The sequence below is a fragment of the Electrona antarctica genome, assembly GCF_951216825.1.
Source record: "Electrona antarctica genome assembly, chromosome: 23".
In the NCBI taxonomy this organism is placed as follows: domain Eukaryota; kingdom Metazoa; phylum Chordata; class Actinopteri; order Myctophiformes; family Myctophidae; genus Electrona; species Electrona antarctica.
The window spans coordinates 22,327,891-22,354,459 of NC_136804.1; the positions used below are offsets into that span (position 1 = coordinate 22,327,891).

The following is a 26,569-nucleotide window of genomic DNA, read 5'->3' on the forward strand; positions in this document are numbered from 1 at the left end:
TCAAAAATTCCCCCTATGTGGGATATGTTAGTAGACACCTTTACAAACACATTGGTGAAGAAAATTCTTGGTAAGAAATGTATTCCCAGGTTTTATTAATATCCCCTGACTATTCGGCCTGGTGGAGACAATAATAAAAATAGTCAACAGTGCAAAGCCCCCCCCCCCCCAAAAAAAAAGAAAGCCCATTGGTCAGTGCAAGAATGGGATGTGAAGAAAAACAGCACAAGATACACTCAGAAATGTCTTAAGAGGTCATGATATATTGCAACCACAAGATTGTGGCAACATTTTAAAATAGGGTTTTAAAGTCTTATCTCAAATAATGTTGTTGGGACTTGGGAGTGGGACCTTAAAAGAGTGGGACCCCCTGGCTGGAACCCACTTAAGGACCTCTGGGGGTCCCCGGACCTCACTTTGAGAAGCACATATCCTTTCTCTGGTGAAGTGACGTTTCACCTGTTGATCACGTGAGCCCCTGCGCAGTGGGTGGATCACTATGTGAAACTTCAATCATTTAGTCAATCTGCTGCAGAGATAATTCTCGCCGTATGAGACAACCTGACTAATTTGTAGATTATTAGATTATTGGATTATTGTCCCTAACCCTAACTACTAGATGTGTACAACTCATCATGGAGGAAGAAAACCGCGACGTGATCAATAATGGTTTGGGTAAGAAGGAAATTGTCCTCTATAATTTAATTCTAAATTTGACCCCGGCCCTGTCGGTTTTCACTCACTACGCTGATTAACTAAATTCCCAAAACGGCTGAAGTTAAGATTAAAGATAGACAGTAGATTAGACTCGTTTTTTTTAAAACTTTTTAACTTTTCCATTTAATTAACATTCAGGTCAGCTGCGGCAGCAGCACCACACACCTGGGATATAATTAGCCCATCATACCTATACCTCTCCCTGCCTGGGTCGATTTATATGACTTGTTCAGTTGTGAGCCAAACCTTTAAGCAGGCTGGCTAGGCCTATCTGCCTCTCGTGCAATTCTGAATATTATAATTTCCTCTGTGTCATTTTTACTTGACAAAAGAGGGGGTTACAGTGACATGGCACAGCTGGCCCGGTGATCTTTGAATAAAATCTAGATTTTTCACCTGTGCATTAATTTCTCTATGCACAGCAGACATATTATTGACAAGAAATTGGGCCTCTTCCATACTTCCTTCATTACAGGTGTTACAAAGTAGCCTAAAGGCTCTGTTCTGTTCCATTCTGGTCGCACAGAGTCATGTTTCGTTCACAGGAATGATTCTTTACGGGTCCATTTTGTTCCACTTGTACGCTCAGAGTTATGGGGGGGGGGGGGGACTCTCAAGAGTTCAATTATTTAACAAAAACAAACACTGCATTATTTTGATCAACGTTTGCCTGTTATCTCTCCTATGCTTGGAGACATCTAGCCTGGCGCAGCCACACTTCACCCGCCCCTATTGCAGCCCAGCGCAGTGGTATATTAGTATCGCAACGCGAGGCTAACCAACATCAATACAGCATGGAATTGTGGACAAGTTAATTTTGGGTTTGTGAGACAAAATCTCATCAAACGGTGGTCTGCTGTGGCTCAAATGCCGAATTAATAATGGGATAAAGATAAGGCAGCAGACCAATCGCCTGCATGTTCACCAAGCCAGCTTGTATTCTTTAAGGCTGGGTGGCACTGGTTTGTGGAAGAAATCGTCCCTCATATGTGCAAAACTGCTACTTTTCAGGATTCAAATTCAGAAATGGCAACAGTAGCAGATCTACTCAGTGGCAACAGTAGCAGTTCGAAACGTGTCAGATATGATACTTTTTGATACTTTTTGTGTGACTGTAGTGTGATCAAGTATGGCAGGGGTGTCCAAACTTTTTTCAAAGGTTGGCCAAATTAGAAAATATTAACACCCAAAGGCCAACTACATAATTTAGCTTTGGATTTAAACGATTTTATTTAACTATCATCATCAATATTTAATATCAATGGTCTTTTGTCAGGTGTGTACTGTGAACAAAAAGTACATCAGCCTTATGTCACATTACCAAATGTAACCAAGCAAGCAAGGTAAAAAAAATAATAATACAAAATAAATACAAGGAACACTGACACATTATACTCTGGGAAATGCCCAGGTTAACAAACTTGAATGTAAAAATGTCCCATAGTGTTGGGCCGTATAAAACTCGCCTCAGGCCCGGGCCACACTTTGGACACAGTTGAATTAGGGCGTTAATAGTTTCCCTGCGGTGATTAAACAATCATGTTCCAGATGTCCTTGCCTAGTTTACAGTACTAACCTTTGAAAAGCAACTGCACTGACTTGATCCTTGCTTACCATGAAAATCCGCTTTAAAATGGTGTAATGGCTTGTCGTAGTGTTGAAAAATATTCCAAAGTGGCGATCACAACAACAGAGCGGAGGAGGAACGCGCACGGCACCGCCGTCATTGCAATGCATTGGGCCTCAATTTCCCAGAACCGGTGCGACGGATGTTTTTGCGATGACGTCATCAAAACACGTCACCTATCCCACTCTGTACGATGGAAACCCCTGAATGACTTAAAACGTATTAAAAACGTGGATTAAACAATTGAATACATAACTTGTGTAACTCGTTATAGGGAGGGAAGCTGTTCTACAGTCAATTAACTTGTGTGAGTGGTGTTAGGGAGGGAAAGTGTACATTTTTGAAAGAAACAGAAAGTTAAAATATAGATATAGAGGTTTCTGGCCCCGACAATAAGACTTTAACTGTTCCCATTGCAGTGTTCCCCAGCCTGTTGTGTGAGGAGGAACAGGGGGATCTCGGCACCAATCCAGACACTGTAGAACACCACCACCGCGCTACAGAGGATGATGACGGCGTGGGAGGAGAGGAGGCGAAAAGGGCCGAAAAGAAGGAGGAGGATGGAGGAAAAAAGCGAGCGATCGGGAACTTTGTGTGGTCCAGAGACGACGTGATCATGGAGGTGGAGAGGTTGAGAGAGGAGACTGAGGACAAGTAAAGGCCTGCCTTTCACAATCATTGCATCATCGCTTAATCACTTAATAGCAATTATTTGAGATAATTGCAATTATTTTCTCATAATCGGCGATTGTTTTCATGTTGAAAAATGTCCATACATTTTCGGACATTTTTCAAAAATAGCAGAAATGACATCTACAGGCTCTTGTAGATCAACAATTTCCACTAGGTTTTGTACATTTTTTGGAAAGAAAAATATTAAAAATTATTAAATGTGTCAGTGATTTCTTTGTATATTTAAGTTACTCGTCATATCCTGACTCTGCAATTTGTGATTTCAAAGCCTAAAAGGCAAACAGAAATAGCCTACAAATTGTAACGTTGTGTGTAATGTTCAACGCCAAAAAAAACACAATTAAATCATTAATCGCAAATTATTTGAGTGACAATTAATCATCAATTTAACTTTGTAACCGTGACAGCCCTAAAGAAAAGGTCGAGCACCAGGAGGAGCAGGAGGAGGCGCCGGCTCAACAACAACAAACGGACGGCGGTGAAGTGACACAGAAAGTGGAACTTCGGAGGAGCAGGAGGCGTCGAGGGAAACGGTACAGCGAGTACGGAATGGAGCAGCGAAGGAGAAACGACAGCAACAAGCAGAAGAAAGGCGGGAGGGCTGTCGTTGAAGAGCGGGCGAGCAGGGAGGGCTCGAGGAAGAAGAAGAAGGGGGTCCAGCAGGAGGAGACACCTAGCGCGTCAACGATGACGACGGGCCAGGTGCAGTGGTCTAAAGCAGGGGTTGTTCTCAAACTTTTTCATGTCAAGGACCCCCAAATTGACACTTATTAGCCAGCCGACCCCCATTTGAAAATTATATGCCGCCAGGGACCCCCATTGTAGAAGAGCTTTACGGCCCAAGCAGTGATTCTCAAGCATGTTAATGTCTAGGACCCTCCGATTTGACATGCTCACGGACCCCCATTTAATGGCATTTCTATCTCTGGGATCCCAATTTATATTGTAAAATGAATGTAAATTTAACTCTGAGAGTACATTTTTACACTCTGCGATACAGACCCACAAGGGTCCTTTTGGTTCCAAAGTATCATTTAGCTGGGGACCCCCTTAAACTCCCTCAAGGACCACTTTGAGAACCACTTCTTCTCCACTACATCTCAGGGGCAAATATTGTACTTTACTAAATGTATTTGACAACTGTAGTTACTAGTTACTTTGTAGAATTTGTATTATTATTACAAAACTTACATTAACCACTTCAGCCCTATACTAGTGTATACGCATTGTGAGCTTGTAGATCTGCAATTTTCAAAAGATGTTAAACATTTGAAACCTTGAAATTGGACATTCTGCATAATGAGTACTTTTTACTTTTGGTACTTTTAAGTCCATTTTGATACCAAGTACATTTTGTACTTAAACTCAAGTAAACTTTGAATAGCGGACTTTTCCTTGTAACGGAGTAAGTTCTACTACATTGTACAGTATTGATACTTTTACTTAGCAAAACATGTGAGTAACATTTCCCACCACTGGCCAGGTGGTGCAGCAGGAGGAGGAGGAGGCAGAAGCAGCGGCGCTGGTCTTGGCGACCCCTCTCAGCCCGGGCCCCGAACCCAAGTGTCTGGCCCCGTCAGAGTGCTTGACCCTGTCGGAGGTGGACGCCCTGGGGGGCTCCGGGACTCTGTCGGAGGTGGACGCCCTGGGGGGCTCCGGGACCCTGTCCGAGGTGGACGCCCTGAGGGGCTCCGGCCGCATAGACCTGTCCGACTCGGGCTACCAGAGCTGTGGGGCGGACCTGCACCACCATCATCATCCCGTTCCCCTCCTGTACTACTCCTCTTCTGCTGCTCGACAGCAGGTAGGGGGTGGGCGATATGGAAAAAATATAATATCACCATATTTATTCCAAGCAGTATCCCGATACATATTATTTTTCAAGTTACTTATAACAGTACAACCACCTCCTACAAGGTAACAAAACCTAAAAGGAGTAGTAACTAAACATGATTTAGACCAAAATGCGTATTATTTTGAATTTGAATTATTTTAAGTATAAATGAAGGTATAGAACTGGAAATCATATAATGTGCGTCATGATATACACGATATCTCTGAAAAGGCATCGTGGAGATATCTTTGACGATGGAGAGGGCCACTATATTTCCACACTCACTCCAGAGGGCTGCATTGCATATAACTGTCGTAGCAAAAATAGCTGTGCGATACGTTTGGAGTTTGTAGATCAGCTATTTTCGGTATGTTTGAATTGAACTTTGGAATAATCTTTTGCTATTTTTGAATCGGATTCCTGAAAAGTAATGTTTCTATTTAATTTCAAATGCCTTTGAAATGCCTTAAATTATATTAACTTTATGAACTAAACACAAATACAATGGACATAAAAAAGATTGTAATACTACTCATTAAGCTACTAATTTAGAATGAAGTCATTAAAGTGAGCCATGTTTGCATGTTTGAAACTAACAACTGAAATCAATAATATATCAGTATTCAGATATGAGGATCTGAGGGCCACAATAAGTGAAGGTGGCCCCCCCGGGGCGCCAGTTGCCCATGTATGTCGTAACATCTCAACGATATTTCTCACCATATCGCCCACCCCTAACAGCAGCCCCAACACCACCACGAGAGCCAAACCCTGGACGCCCCCCACCAGATCCTCCTCCCAGTCTCCACAGCACAGATCCAGATGCCCCTCCAGGACGCCCCCCAGCCCGCCCCCTGTGGCGACAAGAGGCCCCACAGCAGCTCTCCTCTCTCCCTCACTCTGGCTCATCAGCCGCCGCCCTCACAGTCGCTGCAGGTGAGGTCCAATGGATCAAAGTTCTCAGTCGCCACGACTGATTTCCGTCATTTGGATTCTGGAGATGCCAGCATTTCTTAATTCTATTTAAGCATAAAGCGAATAAGCCAAAGTAGCCTATTCTAAAAGCTTGTAGAATAGGCTACTTTTGCTTATTTTAAGATTAGAGCATTTAAAGTAGCCGAACTAGCATTATTTGCTGTTTATCTTCCATAAATCCCTAATCGTCTCGGACATTTCATATAAAAGCAAATGTTAAAACCTCAGTCCGTGATTTCTTCACCTGATTGGCAGTATGAAAGGCAGACAAATATACAAACAATATTATCACTAAAACATCATAATGAAATGCAATTTACATATTGTGTTAATTGTCTAGGACACAGCGCTAGTAGTGTGGGGGGCACACTGTTTTAGTCGTGAGATTTTATTTTGCTTTAATCCATGAACACCACCACCTGCCCTCTTAAGGCCTATTCATATTCCAGTTGTAGGTGATAAGGTGACCAATGTTTGGCTTAGTAAAACACTAGTAGTAGTAGTAGTTGTAGTTTCCGGTGGTCGCCTCATCACCTAAAAGTGGAGTATGAATAGGCCTTTAGTCCGGTTATGGGGTAATTCACCTGCCCAGTTGTCTAGTTATCCATTCACTTACTCATGAACTCCCCTTGTGCTCAAATGTAACCCATGAATTAAGACCTACAAACGCCTTCTTAAATCAGTACTTCTCAAGCTGTTACGTGTCAAGGACCCCCTAAATTAAATTGATATATTTGGCTGCGAACCCCCCAATCTCTTGGCATTCGTTTTTCACTTTCTCCCATAGTCAATTAAAACGTCTGTTGTGAACATGATTGAATAACTTGAGGCAATGTTGTCTAAACATTGTTGCGGAGGTTAAGAAGTCATTAGCGAATCTTGTTTGTAAATCAAGTCTTTTCTCCAGGCTGCAATTTTCCGCTAGACAAATCAACCTGCTGATTCTGCTCTATAAATAAATTATACATAAGTAACTTGATGGCCTATAAATAAAAGGCCATCAAGTTCACTGTATTGGACTACCTACCTTGGGAACCTTTAAGATTTTAAAGATTCCAATTATTTAACAGTCTCCTTTAATGATTTCGATAGGAGGTTCCTAATGGACCGGTCTGCAACTTTGAGAGTGTACAAAGTTAGGGCACAAAACATCCAGGTCCGTGGCCAAATTCAATTTGTGGGTCTTTTATACAAAAAAACGCTAAGAGAATTTACAATGTACCGGTAGTCATTTAGCAGAGAGCCACTAGGGCTATAAATAAAGGCATTGAGGTGCTACAGTAACAGTGAGGTGCTACAGTAACCGGCTCCGTTCTTCTCCACACAGATGGAGATAACTCAGGAGTTCTACTCCACCCGCCGCTCCGTCCACTACAGCACCACCAAGAGGGGCCGGGGGGGAGGCGGGCAGCTGGCCTTGCTTCCCCTGGTGGACGTGGACATGGGAGGAGAGGACCATCTGGAGCCTTCTGTGATGCCCGCCGTGACCAAGAAGAAGCTCCGCATACTCTACAGCAATGGTAAGAAAAGCATCGCATATCGGCTCCATCGGGCGGAAACCTCATTGCGTCAAAAACTTACCGCCGTTGACACCATGGGTTGCCCACCTGCCCCTGGCAGGTAAATAAAACGTTATGGGCAGGTGGAGTTTGCTTTCAGGTTGCCCCGACTGGATGGGCAAGTGCTCGTTTGAGAGGGGACACAACCGTTTATACACAAGAACGTTGCCAGATTGCACTCTTGCTAAACTTAAAAATATAAAATAACAGACAGACAGACAGACAGACGAGAGGAGGGGTTAGTCTAACCCAGATCCTCGGGTTATTTTATATTTTTAAGTTTAGCAAGTGTGCAATCTGGCCACGTTCTTGTGTATTATAGACTGTTGCGTCCCCTCTCAAACAAGCACCATAGTCATATTCACTGCTACTGACTGGTATTTAGATATTTGTCATAACAATTGAGATAGGACTTTTTTTTATCGCACAGCCCTAGAAAGCAAAAAAAGAAAAGTGTTACATTGAACGACAATTCAAATTTCTCATAATTTTATAATGGACGATTTACTTTTTGGGAAAGTTGGCATGACCTTTGGGCAAGTGGAACATGACCTGTACTTGACTGACAGACGGGCAAGTGCCTCTGAGACCTGTGTGTGTGTGTGTGTGTGTGTGTGTGTGTGTGTGTGTGTGTGTGTGTGTGTGTGTGTGTGTGTGTGTGTGTGTGTGTGTGTGTGTGTGTGTGTGTGTGTGTGTGTGTGTGTGTGTGTGTGTGTGTGTGTGTGTGTGTGTGTGTGTGTGTGTGTGTGTGTGTGTGTGTGTGTGTGTGTGTGTGTGTGTGTGTGTGTGTGTGCGCGTGTTTGCGTGTGTGCGTGTGCCTCTGAGCAGAACAGTTGGAGCACTTAGAGGGCCTCTTCCAGGAGGACCACTATCCCGACACAGAAAAGAGGAACATGATCGCCTGTTCAGTTGGCGTCACCCCACCGAGGATCGGGGTTAGACTAACACCTCCTCTCGTCTGTCTGTCTACCTGTCTGTGGGCGTCTCTGTCTGTCTGTCTGTCTGTCTGTCTGTCTGTCATAAAATACACACCATTTTGGGCGTCCTTGACACAAAGAAGTTTGAGGGCCACTGGATTTGCCTGCTGGCGCATAGACGGAAACATTTAAATTGTGAGATTTTATTTTTGCTGACAGGTTGTTATACGTTTCAATCCGGGAGCTACCTCTTCAGATGATCTAGCAGTGATTCTCAACCCATTTGACCCATTTGACCTGCATTAGTCTACGGACGCTCATTTAATGACATTTCTATCTTTGGGACCCCCAATTTATATTGTAAAATCAATGTTAATTTAACTCTCAGAGTGTACAAATGGAACCAAATCGTTCCATTTGTACACTCTCAGCGTTACAGACCCATAAGGGTCCATTTGGTTACAAAATATAATTTTGCTGGGGACCCCCTGGAACTCTCTCAAGGACCCCCTGGGGGTCCCCGGACCCCACTTTGGGAACCACTGCGTTAAACCATGTGTGCCTGTCTGTGCGTCAGGTGTGGTTCCAGAACCGCAGGGCCAAGTGGAAGAAAAGGGAACGCTCCATGGTGCAGGAAAACCCTGCCAACCTGTCCATGGCCAGCCTCACCACCCTGCCACTGCACGTCAGGTCAGTTAACCATGCCAACCTGCCCATGGCCAGCCTCACCACCCTGCCACTGCACGTCAGGTCAGTTAACCATGCCAACCTGTCCATGGCCAGCCTCACCACCCTGCCACTGCACGTCAGGTCAGTTAACCATGCCAACCTGTCCATGGCCAGCCTCACCACCCTGCCACTGCACGTCAGGTCAGTTAACCATGCCAACCTGTCCATGGCCAGCCTCACCACCCTGCCACTGCACGTCAGGTCAGTTAACCATGCCAACCTGTCCATGGCCAGCCTCACCACCCTGCCACTGCACGTCAGGTCAGTTAACCATGCCAACCTGCCCATGGCCAGCCTCACCACCCTGCCACTGCACGTCAGGTCAGTTAACCATGCCAACCTGTCCATGGCCAGCCTCACCACCCTGCCACTGCACGTCAGGTCAGTTAACCATGCCAACCTGTCCATGGCCAGCCTCACCACCCTGCCACTGCACGTCAGGTCAGTTAACCATGCCAACCTGTCCATGGCCAGCCTCACCACCCTGCCACTGCACGTCAGGTCAGTTAACCATGCCAACCTGTCCATGGCCAGCCTCACCACCCTGCCACTGCAAGTCAGGTCAGTTAACCATGCCAACCTGTCCATGGCCAGCCTCACCACCCTGCCACTGCACGTCAGGTCAGTTAACCATGCCAACCTGTCCATGGCCAGCCTCACCACCCTGCCACTGCACGTCAGGTCAGTTAACCATGCCAACCTGTCCATGGCCAGCCTCACCACCCTGCCACTGCACGTCAGGTCAGTTAACCATGCCAACCTGCCCATGGCCAGCCTCACCACCCTGCCACTGCACGTCAGGTCAGTTAACCATGCCAACCTGTCCATGGCCAGCCTCACCACCCTGCCACTGCACGTCAGGTCAGTTAACCATGCCAACCTGCCCATGGCCAGCCTCACCACCCTGCCACTGCACGTCAGGTCAGTTAACCATGCCAACCTGTCCATGGCCAGCCTCACCACCCTGCCACTGCACGTCAGGTCAGTTAACCATGCCAACCTGTCCATGGCCAGCCTCACCACCCTGCCACTGCACGTCAGGTCAGTTAACCATGCCAACCTGTCCATGGCCAGCCTCACCACCCTGCCACTGCACGTCAGGTCAGTTAACCATGCCAACCTGTCCATGGCCAGCCTCACCACCCTGCCACTGCACGTCAGGTCAGTTAACCATGCCAACCTGTCCATGGCCAGCCTCACCACCCTGCCACTGCACGTCAGGTCAGTTAACCATGCCAACCTGTCCATGGCCAGCCTCACCACCCTGCCACTGCACGTCAGGTCAGTTAACCATGCCAACCTGCCCATGGCCAGCCTCACCACCCTGCCACTGCACGTCAGGTCAGTTAACCATGCCAACCTGTCCATGGCCAGCCTCACCACCCTGCCACTGCACGTCAGGTCAGTTAACCATGCCAACCTGTCCATGGCCAGCCTCACCACCCTGCCACTGCACGTCAGGTCAGTTAACCATGCCAACCTGTCCATGGCCAGCCTCACCACCCTGCCACTGCACGTCAGGTCAGTTAACCATGCCAACCTGTCCATGGCCAGCCTCACCACCCTGCCACTGCACGTCAGGTCAGTTAACCATGCCAACCTGTCCATGGCCAGCCTCACCACCCTGCCACTGCACGTCAGGTCAGTTAACCATGCCAACCTGTCCATGGTCAGCCTCACCACCCTGCCACTGCACGTCAGGTCAGTTAACCATGCCAACCTGTCCATGGCCAGCCTCACCACCCTGCCACTGCACGTCAGGTCAGTTAACCATGCCAACCTGTCCATGGCCAGCCTCACCACCCTGCCACTGCACGTCAGGTCAGTTAACCATGCCAACCTGTCCATGGCCAGCCTCACCACCCTGCCACTGCACGTCAGGTCAGTTAACCATGCCAACCTGTCCATGGCCAGCCTCACCACCCTGCCACTGCACGTCAGGTCAGTTAACCATGCCAACGTCCATGGCCAGCCTCACCACCCTGCCACTGCACGTCAAGTCAGTTCCTTTCATCACAACAAACACATTAACCCATTTTGACCTGAGATCAGATTCTAAAAAATTTCTTCTACATCCTGACAGTTTTAGCTTCTGAAAAAGCTATGTTTCTATGTCAGTCGTTCTTCGATTTTTCAAAAATAGCAGACCTACAAGCTCGTAGCGCGCCACTCGGTGGCGCGCTATGAGCTTGTAGATCTGCTATTTTTCAATAGCTAAAGCATAACATAATGCTAACACCAAAAGGGGTTCCCGCCCAAAATGGGTTAAAGCACCCTGGTTCAATATCTAGAAGGACCATACCAGTGGTCTGCTCTGGCATGTTTATGCCCATCGACCAGTGTTGATTTTGACTGCAAATTTGTGTTTAGTTTTAGTCAGTCTCTTGAATAAAATTCCATTTAGATTTAGTCATCTGAAAAGTTTATTTTTTGTCTAGTTTTAGTCTAAGTATCATAACATTTTTGTTGACCAAATCTACAGTTGATTTTGCTGACTAAAATGTATTTTGGCAGGCCTTGATGGCGTCGTAATTAGTGATGTCCCGATCACTCTTTTTTTGCTTCCGATCATTTTGATTTTGAGTATCTGCCGATACCGATTTTTCCCGATCCGATATTTATTTTATTTTAGAACACTTATGCCATATCACAATAGTACAATATCCAAAATCACATTGCTCCCGATTTCCGATCGGGACAACCCTAGTCGTAATGGCTGATTTTACACATCGGATCTACAAGCTCACAGCGCAACACGTTGTCCCCAAGTCTTTTGTCAGTGCTTGTTGTTGGCTCATCATAGTTGTTGTTGGCTCATCATAGTTGTTGTTGGCTCATCATAGTTGTTGTTTGTCATCAGGCCGAGCTCGTACTCTGGACCTTATGCATCGATAGCATCCCTGTTCGCAGCACCACCTCCATCTCTGACCACCCCGTCCGCCCAGAACCTGATCAGCGCCCTGTTGACCACCAGACAGCCCAGCCCTGGTCAGCTTTCTACACACACTCAGTCACACGTCTATTTTGTCACTGTCGGGCTGCAGAAAAACCTCTTTATCTCCATATTTGAACTGTACATGTTTTTTCGTGAATTAACGGCCCACTTGATCATACTACAGCGTCACACAAAACAAAAACATCAAATGTAGCAGATCCACAAGTTTTGAGCTTGTCGATCTGCTGCTTTTATTTCATTTTTAAATTTTGAATCCTGTAAAATGGTATCTTTAAAAACTCGGAAACAAGTCGGAAACTTGCAAAAAATGTTTAATGTTTGTCTTTATTCATTCAACGTTTCGGTCGCTAGACTTTCATCAGGACGGACAATCAATGAATTTGAATCCTGAAAAGTAACCTGAGGTTTCCATCCATCTTATGGTTGAAACTATTGATTTATTGTCCCCAGATATTATTCTATATATTACATTTTCGATTGATTTGTTTGCTGTGTGTGTATTGTCTGCATGTGACGGATGTTAGGTTCTGAGCATACTTATGATCCTAGATGACTATTTCTATGCATTTGATGTATTGCCATGTGTTGTTCTTGCTTATGTACAGTAAATCGCTCTGGATTAAGAGCGTCTGCTAAATGCCCTAATTGTAAATTGTATTGTTGTAGCTCTTACAGGTCAGCCAAGGAACACGGAGGTGGTGGTGGGGGCAGGGGTGGGGGTTCAGCATCATCAGATGGTGTCTCAGGCCGAGGGTGGAGGAGTCTCAGCCACGGCGGGGAAGTACCAACCCCTCCACCCGGCCATGCCCAGCCCGCCCCCGCTGCGCCGTGCCAGCCTGCCTCAGTTCGCCACCGCCTTCAACCCCAGCAACAACACCAACCACTCTGCTGCCTCTGCCTCGGCTCCGCCCGTCCTCAACACCCCGGCCAGCGCCCCGCCCCTGTTCATGGACGGGCTGGAGCGAAGCTCGTCTTCCTCTTCTACAGCGCTGGTGGTCCAGCCGGGGAGGGACCTCACCACGCAGCCACAGGCTCTACAGGCTGACCCCAGGTCAGCACGCTCTCACGTTAAGTTGTTATAGAGCAGTGGCTTTCAACCATTTTCATATCAAGGCCCATTATTTATTCGGCACTTGAGCCAAGGACCACCATCTGATGACATTTAGCCTCGCAGACCCAAAACTAAAGAATATGTTGTTGTTTGTTGTTACAATTCCATGCTGTGTTCCATGCTGTGTTGATGTTGGTACCATTGGTACAATTCCATGCTGTGTTGATGTTGGTACCATTGGTACCAACATCAACACAGCATGGAATTGTAACAACAAACAACAAAATATTCTTTAGTTTTGGGTCTGCGAGGCTAAATGTTGATCAAAATAACAATTCTTCTACATTCTCTAATTGTGTGTAGAGTTCTTGTAAATTAAGTAATGCAGATGTTTAACACTAATTGAACTCTTGAGAGTGTAAAATGAAACCTGGGGACCACTCCATCAATAGAGCACCGGAGTCTGACGTCACTGCCACTAGAGGCCGATATCCCCCTGGAAGTGACTTACTTTTTCTATTGAAATTCCCCATAGAGAAATCTTAGATCAGGCATCAGCTGATGGTGAAAAAAGTGCTAATTCATCCACAATAAATATTTTTTAAATCCAAACACAGACATTATCAAATGTAGCTCAATATCATAAACAACACAGAGTCACATCTGATTTGTAAATATTTGGAACACAGTTCTCATAGGACGCAATCTAAGATTTCTATTATCCATGGGGATTTTCAATAGAAAGAAATACTTGTGTGACCTTGGGGTAGCAGGAGTGACGCCAGGACTTAGGTACTCTATCGTCTATACTAATTAAGGCACAGTAGGCAGACTGGAGCACCCAACAGTGATCGTAGCAAATATTTGTAACCTTTTTTTACCAGGTTCACACAGCACAAGGGCTTTTTTGGCGTGGGGGGCTTTTGCCCCCAATGTCTAAACAATCTAAGTTTGTGCATTCTATGTCATTTTCGGGCACACTCAAATTGTTAGAGTTAGGGATGGTAATTATCGATTAATGCATTAATTGATAGCTGCTAAGTTTTGATAAGCTTATCGATCGATTAACCCTTTTCCTCAATGTCTAACATAAAAATCTACACTTTGCTGATATACAGAAAGAATACAAAATTATATTCCTTAATCAAATATTTATTTGATTATTTACGATACAGGGCCAGGCAATGGCATCTTTGTATGAGAAATAGAATTAAATGAAAAGTGCACTGTAGTGTCACATCACATAGAAAAGCAGAGACGTTTTGATTAATTCGATTAGTTATTAACTGTTAAGTTTAATTGACTATTTCTTAACGGCGATTCATTGATTAACTATTAACATCCCTAGTTAGAGTGTTTCTTTACTTGATGTTAATTCAGTGTAAAATATACATGCCCTAATATGTGCCTAATTGAAGAATCTCAAAGGCATAATATGACAGAGATGAGCAGTGTCGTGCAAGGCCGTACATTATTAACATTATTAGCCTTGCAGATTCATTCTAGGTCTTAAATTAGGTAATAATCAGTTTTTTTTATGCGCAGAAACCTTGAAATCCACTTGGTCACACAGACTTATGCTCTTTCATGTTTATTTCACAGTTGAAATTGGTCTTATAATCCATTCTAGTTAAAGTATTAAAATGGTCTTTCAAAGATGACTTTAGTTGAACTTGGTGAACGTGCAGTTTTTTAAAGTTTCAAGTTTAAACTCAGTTGTCAGGAGTTTTTCAGATTTGCGGGTGCGTTTTTTTTGCCCTTTTCCCCCGCTGAAGCGGTTTTGGGGATAAGCAATGTTTCCGTTAGCCTGTTGTACAGCTCACCTCAGCCACTAGCAAATTATTACATAATGGCTGCAAGAGATCAATTTTTTTTAAAGAAAGCTGTTGGGGAAATCTCTGTAGCAAATATAGGAAGAGCCCGTTTGGAAATAAATCCCAACAACATGTAAGCTTCGTTATACCCTTACGTTCTGGTTCTAAAACAAAGGACTTGGCCGGAGTTAATCACCATATCTGTTTTAGAATCTAAAGTTCTCAGTCGCTTCATCAGTTTATGTTAAGGAGAATCCATGTTAAATTCAGTCACACGACTCACACCTGAGCCAATCAAAGCAATAACCGGTTCCGTTCTTCCTTTTTTTTCTGCCTAATCTTGAACCAATGGGCACCTAGGCTGCTAATACAGCGTGTCACGGGTTCGAGTCCCGATCCCGACAACGTTTTCTGCGTGTCACTCCCCATCACTCACTCTCTCTCTCTCTCTCTCTCTCCCCCCATTTCTTGTCAGTACTGTTCATCTACCAGAAAAAGTTCAGATCCATAAACTGGAATGATTAAAAAAATCTTTCCCTGAAGTGGGAACAAAAGTGGGTGTCACTACTCGGGTGAGGGACCTCACTGTAAAAGTAGAAAGAAAAAAACATACTGTAGGTCCTACAGTGTAGGAGAAGCATTATGAGTAAGGATGTCCCCGTCACGTTTTATCTGCTCCCGATCCTAGGAGAAGCATTATGAGTAAGGATGTCCCTAATCACGCTTTATCTGCTCCCGATCCTAGGAGAAGCATTATGAGTAAGGATGTCCCCGTCACGTTTTATCTGCTCCCGATCCTAGGAGAAGCATTATGAGTAAGGATGTCCCTAATCACGTTTTATCTGCTCCCGATCCTAGGAGAAGCAATATGAGTAAGGATGTCCCCATCACGTTTTATCTGCTCCCGATCCTAGGAGAAGCATTATGAGTAAAGATGTCCCTAATCACGTTTTATCTGCTCCCGATCCTAGGAGAAGCATTATGAGTAAGGATGTCCCCATCACGTTTTATCTGCTCCCCATCCTAGGAGAAGCATTATGAGTAAGGATGTCCCCGTCACGTTTTATCTGCTCCCCATCCTAGGAGAAGCATTATGAGTAAGGATGTCCCCATCACGTTTTATCTGCTCCCCATCCTAGGAGAAGCATTATGAGTAAGGATGTCCCCATCACGCTTTATCTGCTCCCGATCCTAGGAGAAGCATTATGAGTAAGGATGTCCCCATCACGTTTTATCTGCTCCCGATCCTAGGAGAAGCATTATGAGTAAAGGTCATTACACACTGGCGAATTAGCGACGCGAATTATTCGTGCGAATAATTCGCCTTTTTTTAAAACCAATTGAAGTCAATGCAAGCTTCCACATCAGTGGCGAATGTGCGAATGTGCGAAAATGCGACCGTTTTCGCTCTTTATTTGTTCGCTCCGGTGTTCGCTCCGGTGTCGAATTTTTAATTCGCGTCGCTAATTCGCCAGTGTGTAATGACCTTAAGGATGTCCCCCATCACGTTTTATCTGCTCCCGATCCTAGGAGAAGCATTATGAGTAAGGATGTCCCTGTCACGTTTTATCTGCTCCCGATCCTAGGAGAAGCATTATGAGTAAGGATGTCCCCGTCACGTTTTATCTGCTCCCGATCCTAGGAGAAGCATTATGAGTAAGGATGTCCCCATCACGTTTTATCTGCTCCCGATCCTAGGAGAAGCATTATGAGTAAGGATGTCCCTAATCACGTTTTATCTGCTCCCGATCCTAGGAGAAGCATTATGAGTAAGGATGTCCCCGTCACGTTTTATCTGCTCCCGATCCTAGGAGAAGCATTATGAGTAAGGATGTCCCTAATCACGATTTATCTGCTCCCGATCCTAGGAGAAGCATTATGAGTAAGGATGTCCCTAATCACGTTTTATCTGCTCCCGATCCTAGGAGAAGCATTATGAGTAAGGATGTCCCTAATCACGATTTATCTGCTCCCGATCCTAGGAGAAGCATTATGAGTAAGGATGTCCCTAATCACGTTTTATCTGCTCCCGATCCTAGGAGAAGCATTATGAGTAAGGATGTCCCCATCACGTTTTATCTGCTCCCCATCCTAGGAGAAGCATTATGAGTAAGGATGTCCCCATCACGTTTTATCTGCTCCCGATCCTAGGAGAAGCATTATGAGTAAGGATGTCCCCGTCACGTTTTATCTGCTCCCGATCCTAGGAGAAGCATTATGAGTAAGGATGTCCCCATCACGTTTTATCTGCTCCCGATCCTAGGAGAAGCATTATGAGTAAGGATGTCCCCATCACGTTTTATCTGCTCCCCATCCTAGGAGAAGCATTATGAGTAAGGATGTCCCTAATCACGATTTATCTGCTCCCGATCCTAGGAGAAGCATTATGAGTAAGGATGTCCCTAATCACGTTTTATCTGCTCCCGATCCTAGGAGAAGCATTATGAGTAAGGATGTCCCTAATCACGATTTATCTGCTCCCGATCCTAGGAGAAGCATTATGAGTAAGGATGTCCCTAATCACGTTTTATCTGCTCCCGATCCTAGGAGAAGCATTATGAGTAAGGATGTCCCCATCACGTTTTATCTGCTCCCCATCCTAGGAGAAGCATTATGAGTAAGGATGTCCCCATCACGTTTTATCTGCTCCCGATCCTAGGAGAAGCATTATGAGTAAGGATGTCCCCGTCACGTTTTATCTGCTCCCGATCCTAGGAGAAGCATTATGAGTAAGGATGTCCCCATCACGTTTTATCTGCTCCCGATCCTAGGAGAAGCATTATGAGTAAGGATGTCCCCATCACGTTTTATCTGCTCCCGATCCTAGGAGAAGCATTATGAGTAAGGATGTCCCCGTCACGTTTTATCTGCTCCCCATCCTAGGAGAAGCATTATGAGTAAGGACGTCCCCATCACGTTTTATCTGCTCCCGATCCGTTTCCCATCATTTGAGTATTTGCCAATAGCAATTTTTACCCGATCCGATATTTATATTTTTATAATACATACACTCCAATTATCACAATAGGTCAATATTTAAAATCACAGACAATATTCTGTCTGATGTAATATAATCATATGGATACAAAGTTGATACTAGGGATGTCCGATCATTTGAAAATGACGTGATCGCCCCCCGATTTCCGATCATGTGATCGGATCGGGACAACCCTACTTATGAGACAGTGATTTGATGTTGTGGCATCCCTCCCTCCCTCCCTCCCACAGCTCTCTGTGTGACTACGGGGACCAGCAGCAACAGAACAGCAGCAGCCTGTCCTACCAGCTCCAGACCTCTTCCTACGTCGTGGGCCAGCCCCAGCAGGGCTCCGTGTCCCGCCTGGCCTACCTCACGCCATCCCCATTCCTCACCCCCAACGCCCCCGACTCCTCCAACCCCGGGGTCACCTCCTACCTGACCTTTGGCCAGGTGGACTCCACCGGGACGTACACCATCATCCAGTCCCAGAACGGAGGGCAGATACTGCTGCAGCCCACCGGCCACCCGGGTGAGTTGGTGTTTAGGGTTGGGAACCTAAACGGTACTTAACGGTCCCATTCCTCAACGGTTCGCCTTTAACGACTCCTGAAACGTATTGCGACTCGCAATTAACTATGACATCGCGCTTCACACCTCCATATATGGTTACATCATGCCTCCACATATGGTCACGCCTCGCGACACGTCACACCACCATATATGGCCATCTCCATATATAAAGATCACGACACTGACCTCACCCTGGATAACCATACATGGAGAACATTGGATCATCACTTAGATCTGCATATATGGAGCCAGCCAGCAACTCTATATCTGCCTTCAAACCTCAAACCCTTTGATCTCCATATATGGAGTTGACCTGTTCCATATGTTGATCCTACCCCACTTGTCCTTCCTGTTCTGACATTCCATATGTTGATCTGACCTCATCAAACCCTGTACACTCAAGACATGCTCCATATATTATGTCCAGAATTCATTCCATGTTGATCTGTTTTTACTAACCACTGTTTCGGTGGTCACCTTATCACCTAAAACTTGATTATGAATGGACCCTTACAGGTCTGTAACTCTGAGAGTGTACAAATGAAACCAAATGGACCCTTACAGGTCTGTAACGCTGAGAGTTTACAAATGGAACCAAATGGACCCTTACAGGTCTGTAACTCTGAGAGTGTACAAATGGAACCAAATGGACCCTTACAGGTCTGTAACTCTTGAGAGTGTACAAATGGAACCAAATGGACCCTTACAGGTCTGTAACTCTGAGAGTGTACAAATGGAACCAAATGGACCCTTACAGGTCTGTAACTCTGAGAGTGTACAAATGGAACCAAATGGACCCTTACAGGTCTGTAACTCTGAGAGTGTACAAATGGAACCAAATGGACCCTTACAGGTCTGTAACTCTGAGAGTTTACAAATGGAACCAAATGAACCCTTACAGGTCTGTAACTCTGAGAGTGTACAAATGGAACCAAATGGACCCTTACAGGTCTGTAACTCTGAGAGTGTACAAATGGAACCAAATGGACCCTTACAGGTCTGTAACTCTGAGAGTGTACAAATGGACCCTTACAGGTCTGTAACTCTGAGAGTGTACAAATGGAACCAAATGGACCCTTACAGGTCTGTAACTCTGAGAGTGTACAAATGGAACCAAATGGACCCTTACAGGTCTGTAACTCTGAGAGTGTACAAATGGAACCAAATGGACCCTTACAGGTCTGTAACTCTGAGAGTTATGGTGGTCCTTGAAATGACAACGTTTAAGAACCACTGGTTATTGTAATTGTATAGCAGACGCAAATCCATATACCAAATGTATACTGCCTTTACTGCATGTCACCCCCAATCTCTCTCCCCATTTCCTGTCAGCCTACTGTCTGTCTAAAAAAAATAAAGGCGAAAGCGACAAAAAAATAAAAAACAAGAATATCTTGATGAATTACATGTGTATTGGAATCTGTAAATAGGTGTGCAACAGTTGAACTAATCGAATTGTATCGGTTCTAAAAATGATAATCGATATAGAAATGTTCATATCTACGTGTGGTGAGCTTTTAAATATAGAGATGGGCTATTGTCACGAAATCGCTGTGTGAGAGAATGTATAAAATACCCCATAAGTACTTCATATACAAATAAATATATATTTATATTTTAAAAACACCCTTTTTGATGAATCAAAAAAAGTCTTATATCAAATAATAGCTAAGAAAGTAATTGATAGTCATCCCTATCTGTGTTACGACCCGTCCTAGGGGAGCCTAAGTCGCAACAACAGTCCCATAACAATCATGTGTGTTGTTCCCCACCCTCCCTCTCCAGGTGGTCTCCAGCACCAGTACCAGTCATACCCATGGGATAACATGTACAGCCAGCCAGCGGCCATGTTCCAGAGCGCCCAGCAGCAGCAGTGTGGCCTCACCTACCCAGGCGGCATGGGGCTCTCTGCTGGAGACCACCAGCAGCAACTCTCCTCCACCGACGCCACCAATAACATGCCTCATAACCTGTCCCGTGGCGGAGGTAGGCCTGTTACAATTATTACGTAAATTGTCTAATCGCAGTTGTTTTCCATAATCGTTCCATAACCAAACTACTTAAGTGAAGAGTGAAGAGTGAAGAGTGAAACCAAAGCGAATTCATCCCAGTGTATGTATGACGGAGGACATTTTCACGTTAAATTAAAATCTCTGCGATACGATTATCGTGAGCGTTTTTCTTTTTTTTAATCACGATAAACGATTAAGTAACGATTATCGTCCCATCATCCCTAGCTCTAGGCGGAGGAGGAGGAGGAGGCTACAGAGGGTCCTCTCTGTCCTCCCAGCAGCAGCAGCAGCCTCAGTCTCACACCACCCAGACCCAGAGCTGCAGCAGCAGCACCACCACCACCCTGCCCCCCGTGTCCACCCTGTGGCCGTCCCTCGTCAGAGCAGCCGAGAGCAGCAGCACTGCCGGTAAGCCTGTCACAATATTATCACATGATAGCATTTGTTTGAGATGATCGCAATTGTTTTCGAATGATCGTCAATACATTTTAAAAACTGTTTGCAAAAATAAAATAAATAGCAGATCTACAAGCTTGTAGATCAACTACCGGTATTTTGTAAATTTTTTGGAAAGAAAAAAAATCATATAAATGTATTAAATGTGTCAGTGATTTCTTTGTATATTAACTTATTCGTCATGATATGACTCATATCTGCCCTGTGCAATTACCCTTCGCTAAGTCCCTCCCCAACCCGTCCGTGTCCAATAGGCATGTTAGCAACGGTTACTAAGAGAGGAGACATGGCAAGCTTTCCTTCTCACCCATTGAGATGCATGTTAAATGACGGGGATTTCTCCATATGAATAATCGATGATTTCAGTAGCACGGCCTTCAGTCAACCAGGCCTGCAGTAGGCTATGCACTTGGAAAATGTGTTAAAGTCAATCAACTTTAATACGACCGTCCGACAGGAGTTTTCATGTAATGCACGGTAAGACTACGGTGATTAGTATTATGGTGGCTCAGTCGTGTAACTTTCCCGAAGTTAAGGCGTGTTGTTATGTGTTCAATAACACAGCCATGCAAAATAACATTGACAGCTATGAGGTGACGGAAGCTTGCCATCCTTGGCAACGGTTGCTAAACTATTTGGATTGGCATTGGACAATCGCTGTTGGGGTGGTGTTTAGCGAAGGGCTAATTTGTGACTAAAAGGCAAACAGAAATACAAATTGTAATATTCCAATGTAAAAAACACAGTTAAATCGTTACTTCCAATTATTTGTGTGACAATAGAACTTCTCGACGGGAACCCCTTTTGGTGTTTTAAGCATTATGTTATACTTTAGCTATTCAAAAATAGCAGATCTACACGCTCATAGCGCGGGTGCCACGCTACGAGCTTGTAGATCTGCTATTTTTGAAAAATCTTGAAAATGTAGCACAGATATTTGAATATATATTCTTCACAGTGAACGTTTTTAACTCAAATCTTTGCTTCTGGGGGGTCCCTGGAACAACATATTTTCAGATGGGGGTCGGCGGCCAATTACATATATTTTTGGGGTCCTTGACATTAAAATGTTTGAGAACGACTGACATAGAAACATAGGTTTTTCAGAAAACTTTTAGGATTTAGAAGATTTTTTTTTAGAATCGTTCTCAGTCCTAAATATGTTTATATTTGTAATGGTGACAGACCTAGGCGGCAGCAGCAGCGGCGGCGTCCAGGCCCAGCAGAAGTCCCCCTCCTCCCAGCTCAGTCCCGAGAGCCCCCCGCCGGCGCCCCCGTTTGTCAAGATGGAGTACGACAGCCCCACAGCGATCCACAGTCACTTCCACTGCGATTTCTCCCCCATACACTTTTGATCTTGACTGTGTGTGTGTGCGTGCATGTACCGTGCGTGATATTATATTTTGTGTGTTCTATTTTGTGTGTCTGACGGGTTACGGGTGTGTATGTGTGTGATGTTCACACAGTTATTCTGACCCAAAAAAAAAAAGGTGTTGGTGAGTTTACATTTCTTACATAAGTGCCTATTTTATGCGAGTTGCTGTGACTATTTATAATTTATATCCGGTACATAATACTCAGTCGGGTGGAAACGAAAAAGAACTTTCTTTCCGTAAAACGTAAATTCAGTGTTGTGTTCCAAATGGAAAAAAACTGTTATTGTTTTAACACAAGCTCTTCTTCATAAAGTCCACAGAGAGACTTAACCACTTCACATAATTGTGTTTTTCAAAAAATAGCAGATCTGCTAGCTCTACTTCTTTGTGACACCTGTACGAACGTAGGGCATCACTTTGTGAAGAAAACAAAACAAGAGTTGAAATATGGACATCATGAGGTTTCTGCCCGACAAACATACAACATACTTTATTCTGGATATTCGTGACTTTTAGATGTTTTTTTTTACTGTTATAATTGGAGTTACCACAGCAAGGCAACTTTGGCTGCATTGGTCTGCAATAAATGCTTGTTCGTGTTACACTGTTAATTCTCTTTGAATTTATTCATTCAGGGCCTATATCATTGAAGGTATAGATCTCCCCCGCAGCAATGTCATCAGTGGCGTTAAGTGTTGGAAATCGATGTTTGTTGCCGAAAATCGGAATGGGGCATCTGTCACATCTGGTCGCAGGCTCGGTCGGCTTTTATTTTTCTTCACAATCACAAGTTTTTAGTTTACAAAAAGGACATGAAACAGTGAAAGTGATCAAGACACTATGATAATAATAATGGTAAACTAAAATAATAATATTTTTTATAATAAACTACTGTGGGATAGCAGCTGGCTTGTTGTTGGAAAAAGACATCGAGCCATATGAAAAATGGCATGCTATAGTATGCCTGTTCGAGACCATGGGCTATAGCCCATAGTCTCGAGTGATTTTTGTCTTTTTTTCAAATCCTCAAAAAAATGATAAATTATAGTATGCCGTCCGAGACCATGGGCTATAGCTTGCTATAGTATGTCGAGTGTGTTCTGAGACCATGGGGATGAGGATTTCTTTCCACTCAAGGTGTGTTATGGTCCTGTTGATTGAGCTGAGCATGAGCAGGACCTAGAAACCTGGCTCCTGCTCAGCTCAATCAACAGGACCAGAACACACACTCGTTACTTTTCTTCCAGTTTATTATACTCGTCGTCACGCTACTAGTCCTACATACTTACACCTAGAAACCCCATTCAAACCTACTTAGGTTCATCTTATGGTGGACATGTTTGCCTGAAAAGGAATCTTTGAAATGTTTCATAGTTTTAGCAATAAAGACAACCTTGAACCTTGAAATAGTGCTTTCAAATTTGAGAAATTCATAATGGGGCTCAATGGCAGCTATTGGCACGTCAAAAAATCACTTTCACCTAGAAACTCCACTCACACTTTGTATAATTCAGCTTACTGTGGAGACACATGCTGGAACTTTTTACTTTGAAATGTTTTGTAGTTTCTGAGTGATTTTCGTTTTTTTTTTCGAATCCTCAAAAATGATGAAAAACGGCATGCTATAGTATGCCGTCCGAGGCCATGGGCTATAGCCCATGGTCTCGGAGTGATTTTCGTCTTTTTTCAAATCCTTTTAAAAAAACGGCATGCTATAGTATGCCGTCCCAGAGTGATTTTCGTCTTTTTTTCAAATCCTCAAAAATGATGAAAAACGGCATGCTATAGTATGCCGTCCGAGGCCATGGGCTATAGCCCATGGTCTCGGAGTGATTTTCGTCTTTTTTTCAAATCCTCAAAAATGATGAAAAACGGCATGCTATAGTATGCCGTCCGAGGCCATGGGCTATAGCCCATGGTCTCGGAGTGATTTTCGTCTTTTTTTCCGAATCCTCAAAAATGATGAAAAATGGCATGCTATAGTATGCCATCTGAGGCCATGGGCTGAACTTGAACCCACAACCTGTGGCTCACATAGACAGCATCTTATCACAGAGTGCCACCATGCTCTCTGAGAATCTCCTCACCTTTCCATTTCTCTTCTGGATGTTATTCTCCAAAACATGCTGTAGAGTGAAAGTAGGAGGAACTCAGCTGGATTTGAACTCACAACCTGTGGCTAACATGGGCATCATCTTAACAAGGGTGCCACTGAGCTCTCAGTGATTTTTAAGTTGTAAGTTGTTCTTCTTGGTGTCACTTTTCAAATGGGGCCTTGGGATCATGTACAGAGCATTTGAATGGTGCTGTGCATCAAAGGTGTCTTTAGTGCTTTTAAGTGTTATCGTGGATGTTAATCAGATAATACAGAGGAGAAACCATGACAGGACACAGACAGCCTCCCCATTGGTGGATGTGATCCTGCAGGCAGCCAGCCCAGGTGTGTTCTGGTCCCGTTGATTGAGCTGAGAAAATAGTATAAACCTTCAAGGTTTATAGTCCTGCTCTGCTCAATCAATGGGACCAGAACACACACTCGTTACTTTTCTTCCAGTTCATTATACTCGTCGTCACGCTACTAGTCCTACATACTTACACCTAGAAACCCCATTCAAACCTACTTAGGTTCATCTTACGGTGGACATGTTTGCCTGAAAAGGAATCTTTTAAATGTTTCATAGTTTTAGCAATAAAGACAACCTTGAACCTCTCTTTCCAGTTCTCTTCTGGATGTTATTCTCCAAAACATGCTGCAGAGTGAAAGTAGGAGGAACTCAGCTGGATTTGAACTCACAACCTCTGGCTCACAGGGACGTCATCTTAACAAGGGTGCTACTGAGCTCTCAGTGAGTTTTAGGTTGTAAGTTGTTCTTCTTGGTGTCACTTTTCAAATGGGGCCTTGGGATCATGTACAGAGCATTTGAATGGTGCTGTGCATCAAAGGTGTCTTTAGTGCTTTTAAGTGTCTGCTTGTGTTGGCTTTGATACTCTGGTACCTCTTCCCCGAGGGCAGCAGCCTGCAAAAAACTATAGGGGTGTGTGGGGAAAAGCGTGACGGAAAAGCGTGATGGAAAAGCGTGACGAAAAAGCGTGTTTTTCATCATTTTTGACCATGGGCTGTACTCCATCTCAGACGGTATACTATAGCATGCTGTTTTTCATTATTTTTGAGGATTTGAAAAAAAGACGAAAATCACTCGAGACAATGGACTATAGCCCATGGTCTCAGAGTGATTTTCGTCTTTTTTTCAAATCCTCAAAAATGATGAAAAACGGCATGCTATAGTATGCCGTCCGAGGTCATGGGCTATAGCCCATGGTCTCGGAGTGATTTTCGTCTTTTTTTCAAATCCTCAAAAATGATGAAAAACGGCATGCTATAGTATGCCGTCCGAGGCCATGGGCTATAGCCCATGGTCTCGGAGTGATTTTTTTTTTTTTTCAAATCCTCAAAAATGATGAAAAACTGCATGCTATAGTATGCCGTCCGAGGCCATGGGCTATAGCCCATGGTCTCGGAGTGATTTTCGTATTTTTTTCAAATCCTCAAAAATGATGAAAAACGGCATGCTATAGTATGCCGTCCGAGGCCATGGGCTATAGCCCATGGTCTCGGAGTGATTTTCGTCTTTTTTTCCGAATCCTCAAAAATGATGAAAAATGGCATGCTATAGTATGCCGTCTGAGGCCATGGGCTGAACTTGAACCCACAACCTGTGGCTCACATAGACAGCATCTTATCACAGAGTGCCACCATGCTCTCTGAGAATCTCCTCACCTTTCCATTTCTCTTCTGGATGTTATTCTCCAAAACATGCTGTAGAGTGAAAGTAGGAGGAACTCAGCTGGATTTGAACTCACAACCTGTGGCTAACATGGGCATCATCTTAACAAGGGTGCCACTGAGCTCTCAGTGATTTTTAAGTTGTAAGTTGTTCTTCTTGGTGTCACTTTTCAAATGGGGCCTTGGGATCATGTACAGAGCATTTGAATGGTGCTGTGCATCAAAGGTGTCTTTAGTGCTTTTAAGTGTTATCGTGGATGTTAATCAGATAATACAGAGGAGAAACCATGACAGGACACAGACAGCCTCCCCATTGGTGGATGTGATCCTGCAGGCAGCCAGCCCAGGTGTGTTCTGGTCCCGTTGATTGAGCTGAGAAAATAGTATAAACCTTCAAGGTTTATAGTCCTGCTCTGCTCAATCAATGGGACCAGAACACACACTCGTTACTTTTCTTCCAGTTCATTATACTCGTCGTCACGCTACTAGTCCTACATACTTACACCTAGAAACCCCATT

The 26,569-nt window shown here is 44.4% G+C and overlaps 1 protein-coding gene across 2 annotated transcripts; it reads left to right on the forward strand.

The window, feature by feature from the left end:
- Positions 1-451: 451 nt before the first annotated feature.
- Positions 452-22,877, forward strand: LOC306916194 (uncharacterized protein). Of its 2 annotated transcripts, none has more exons than XM_079494002.1 (14): positions 452-675; positions 2,764-2,998; positions 3,445-3,739; positions 4,521-4,841; positions 5,613-5,807; positions 7,174-7,366; positions 8,234-8,340; positions 8,900-9,012; positions 11,912-12,039; positions 12,674-13,058; positions 18,101-18,381; positions 20,208-20,408; positions 20,660-20,842; positions 22,076-22,877. In XM_079494002.1, exons 1-14 carry the CDS (start codon positions 636-638, stop codon positions 22,243-22,245), a joined length of 2,847 nt encoding a protein of 948 aa, XP_079350128.1. In that variant the 5' UTR covers positions 452-635; the 3' UTR covers positions 22,246-22,877. The 2 variants fall into 2 exon arrangements, with proteins under 2 accessions (XP_079350128.1, XP_079350129.1); XM_079494003.1 differs by having other exon boundaries at positions 4,533-4,841.
- The last annotated feature ends 3,692 nt before the right edge of the window (positions 22,878-26,569 follow it).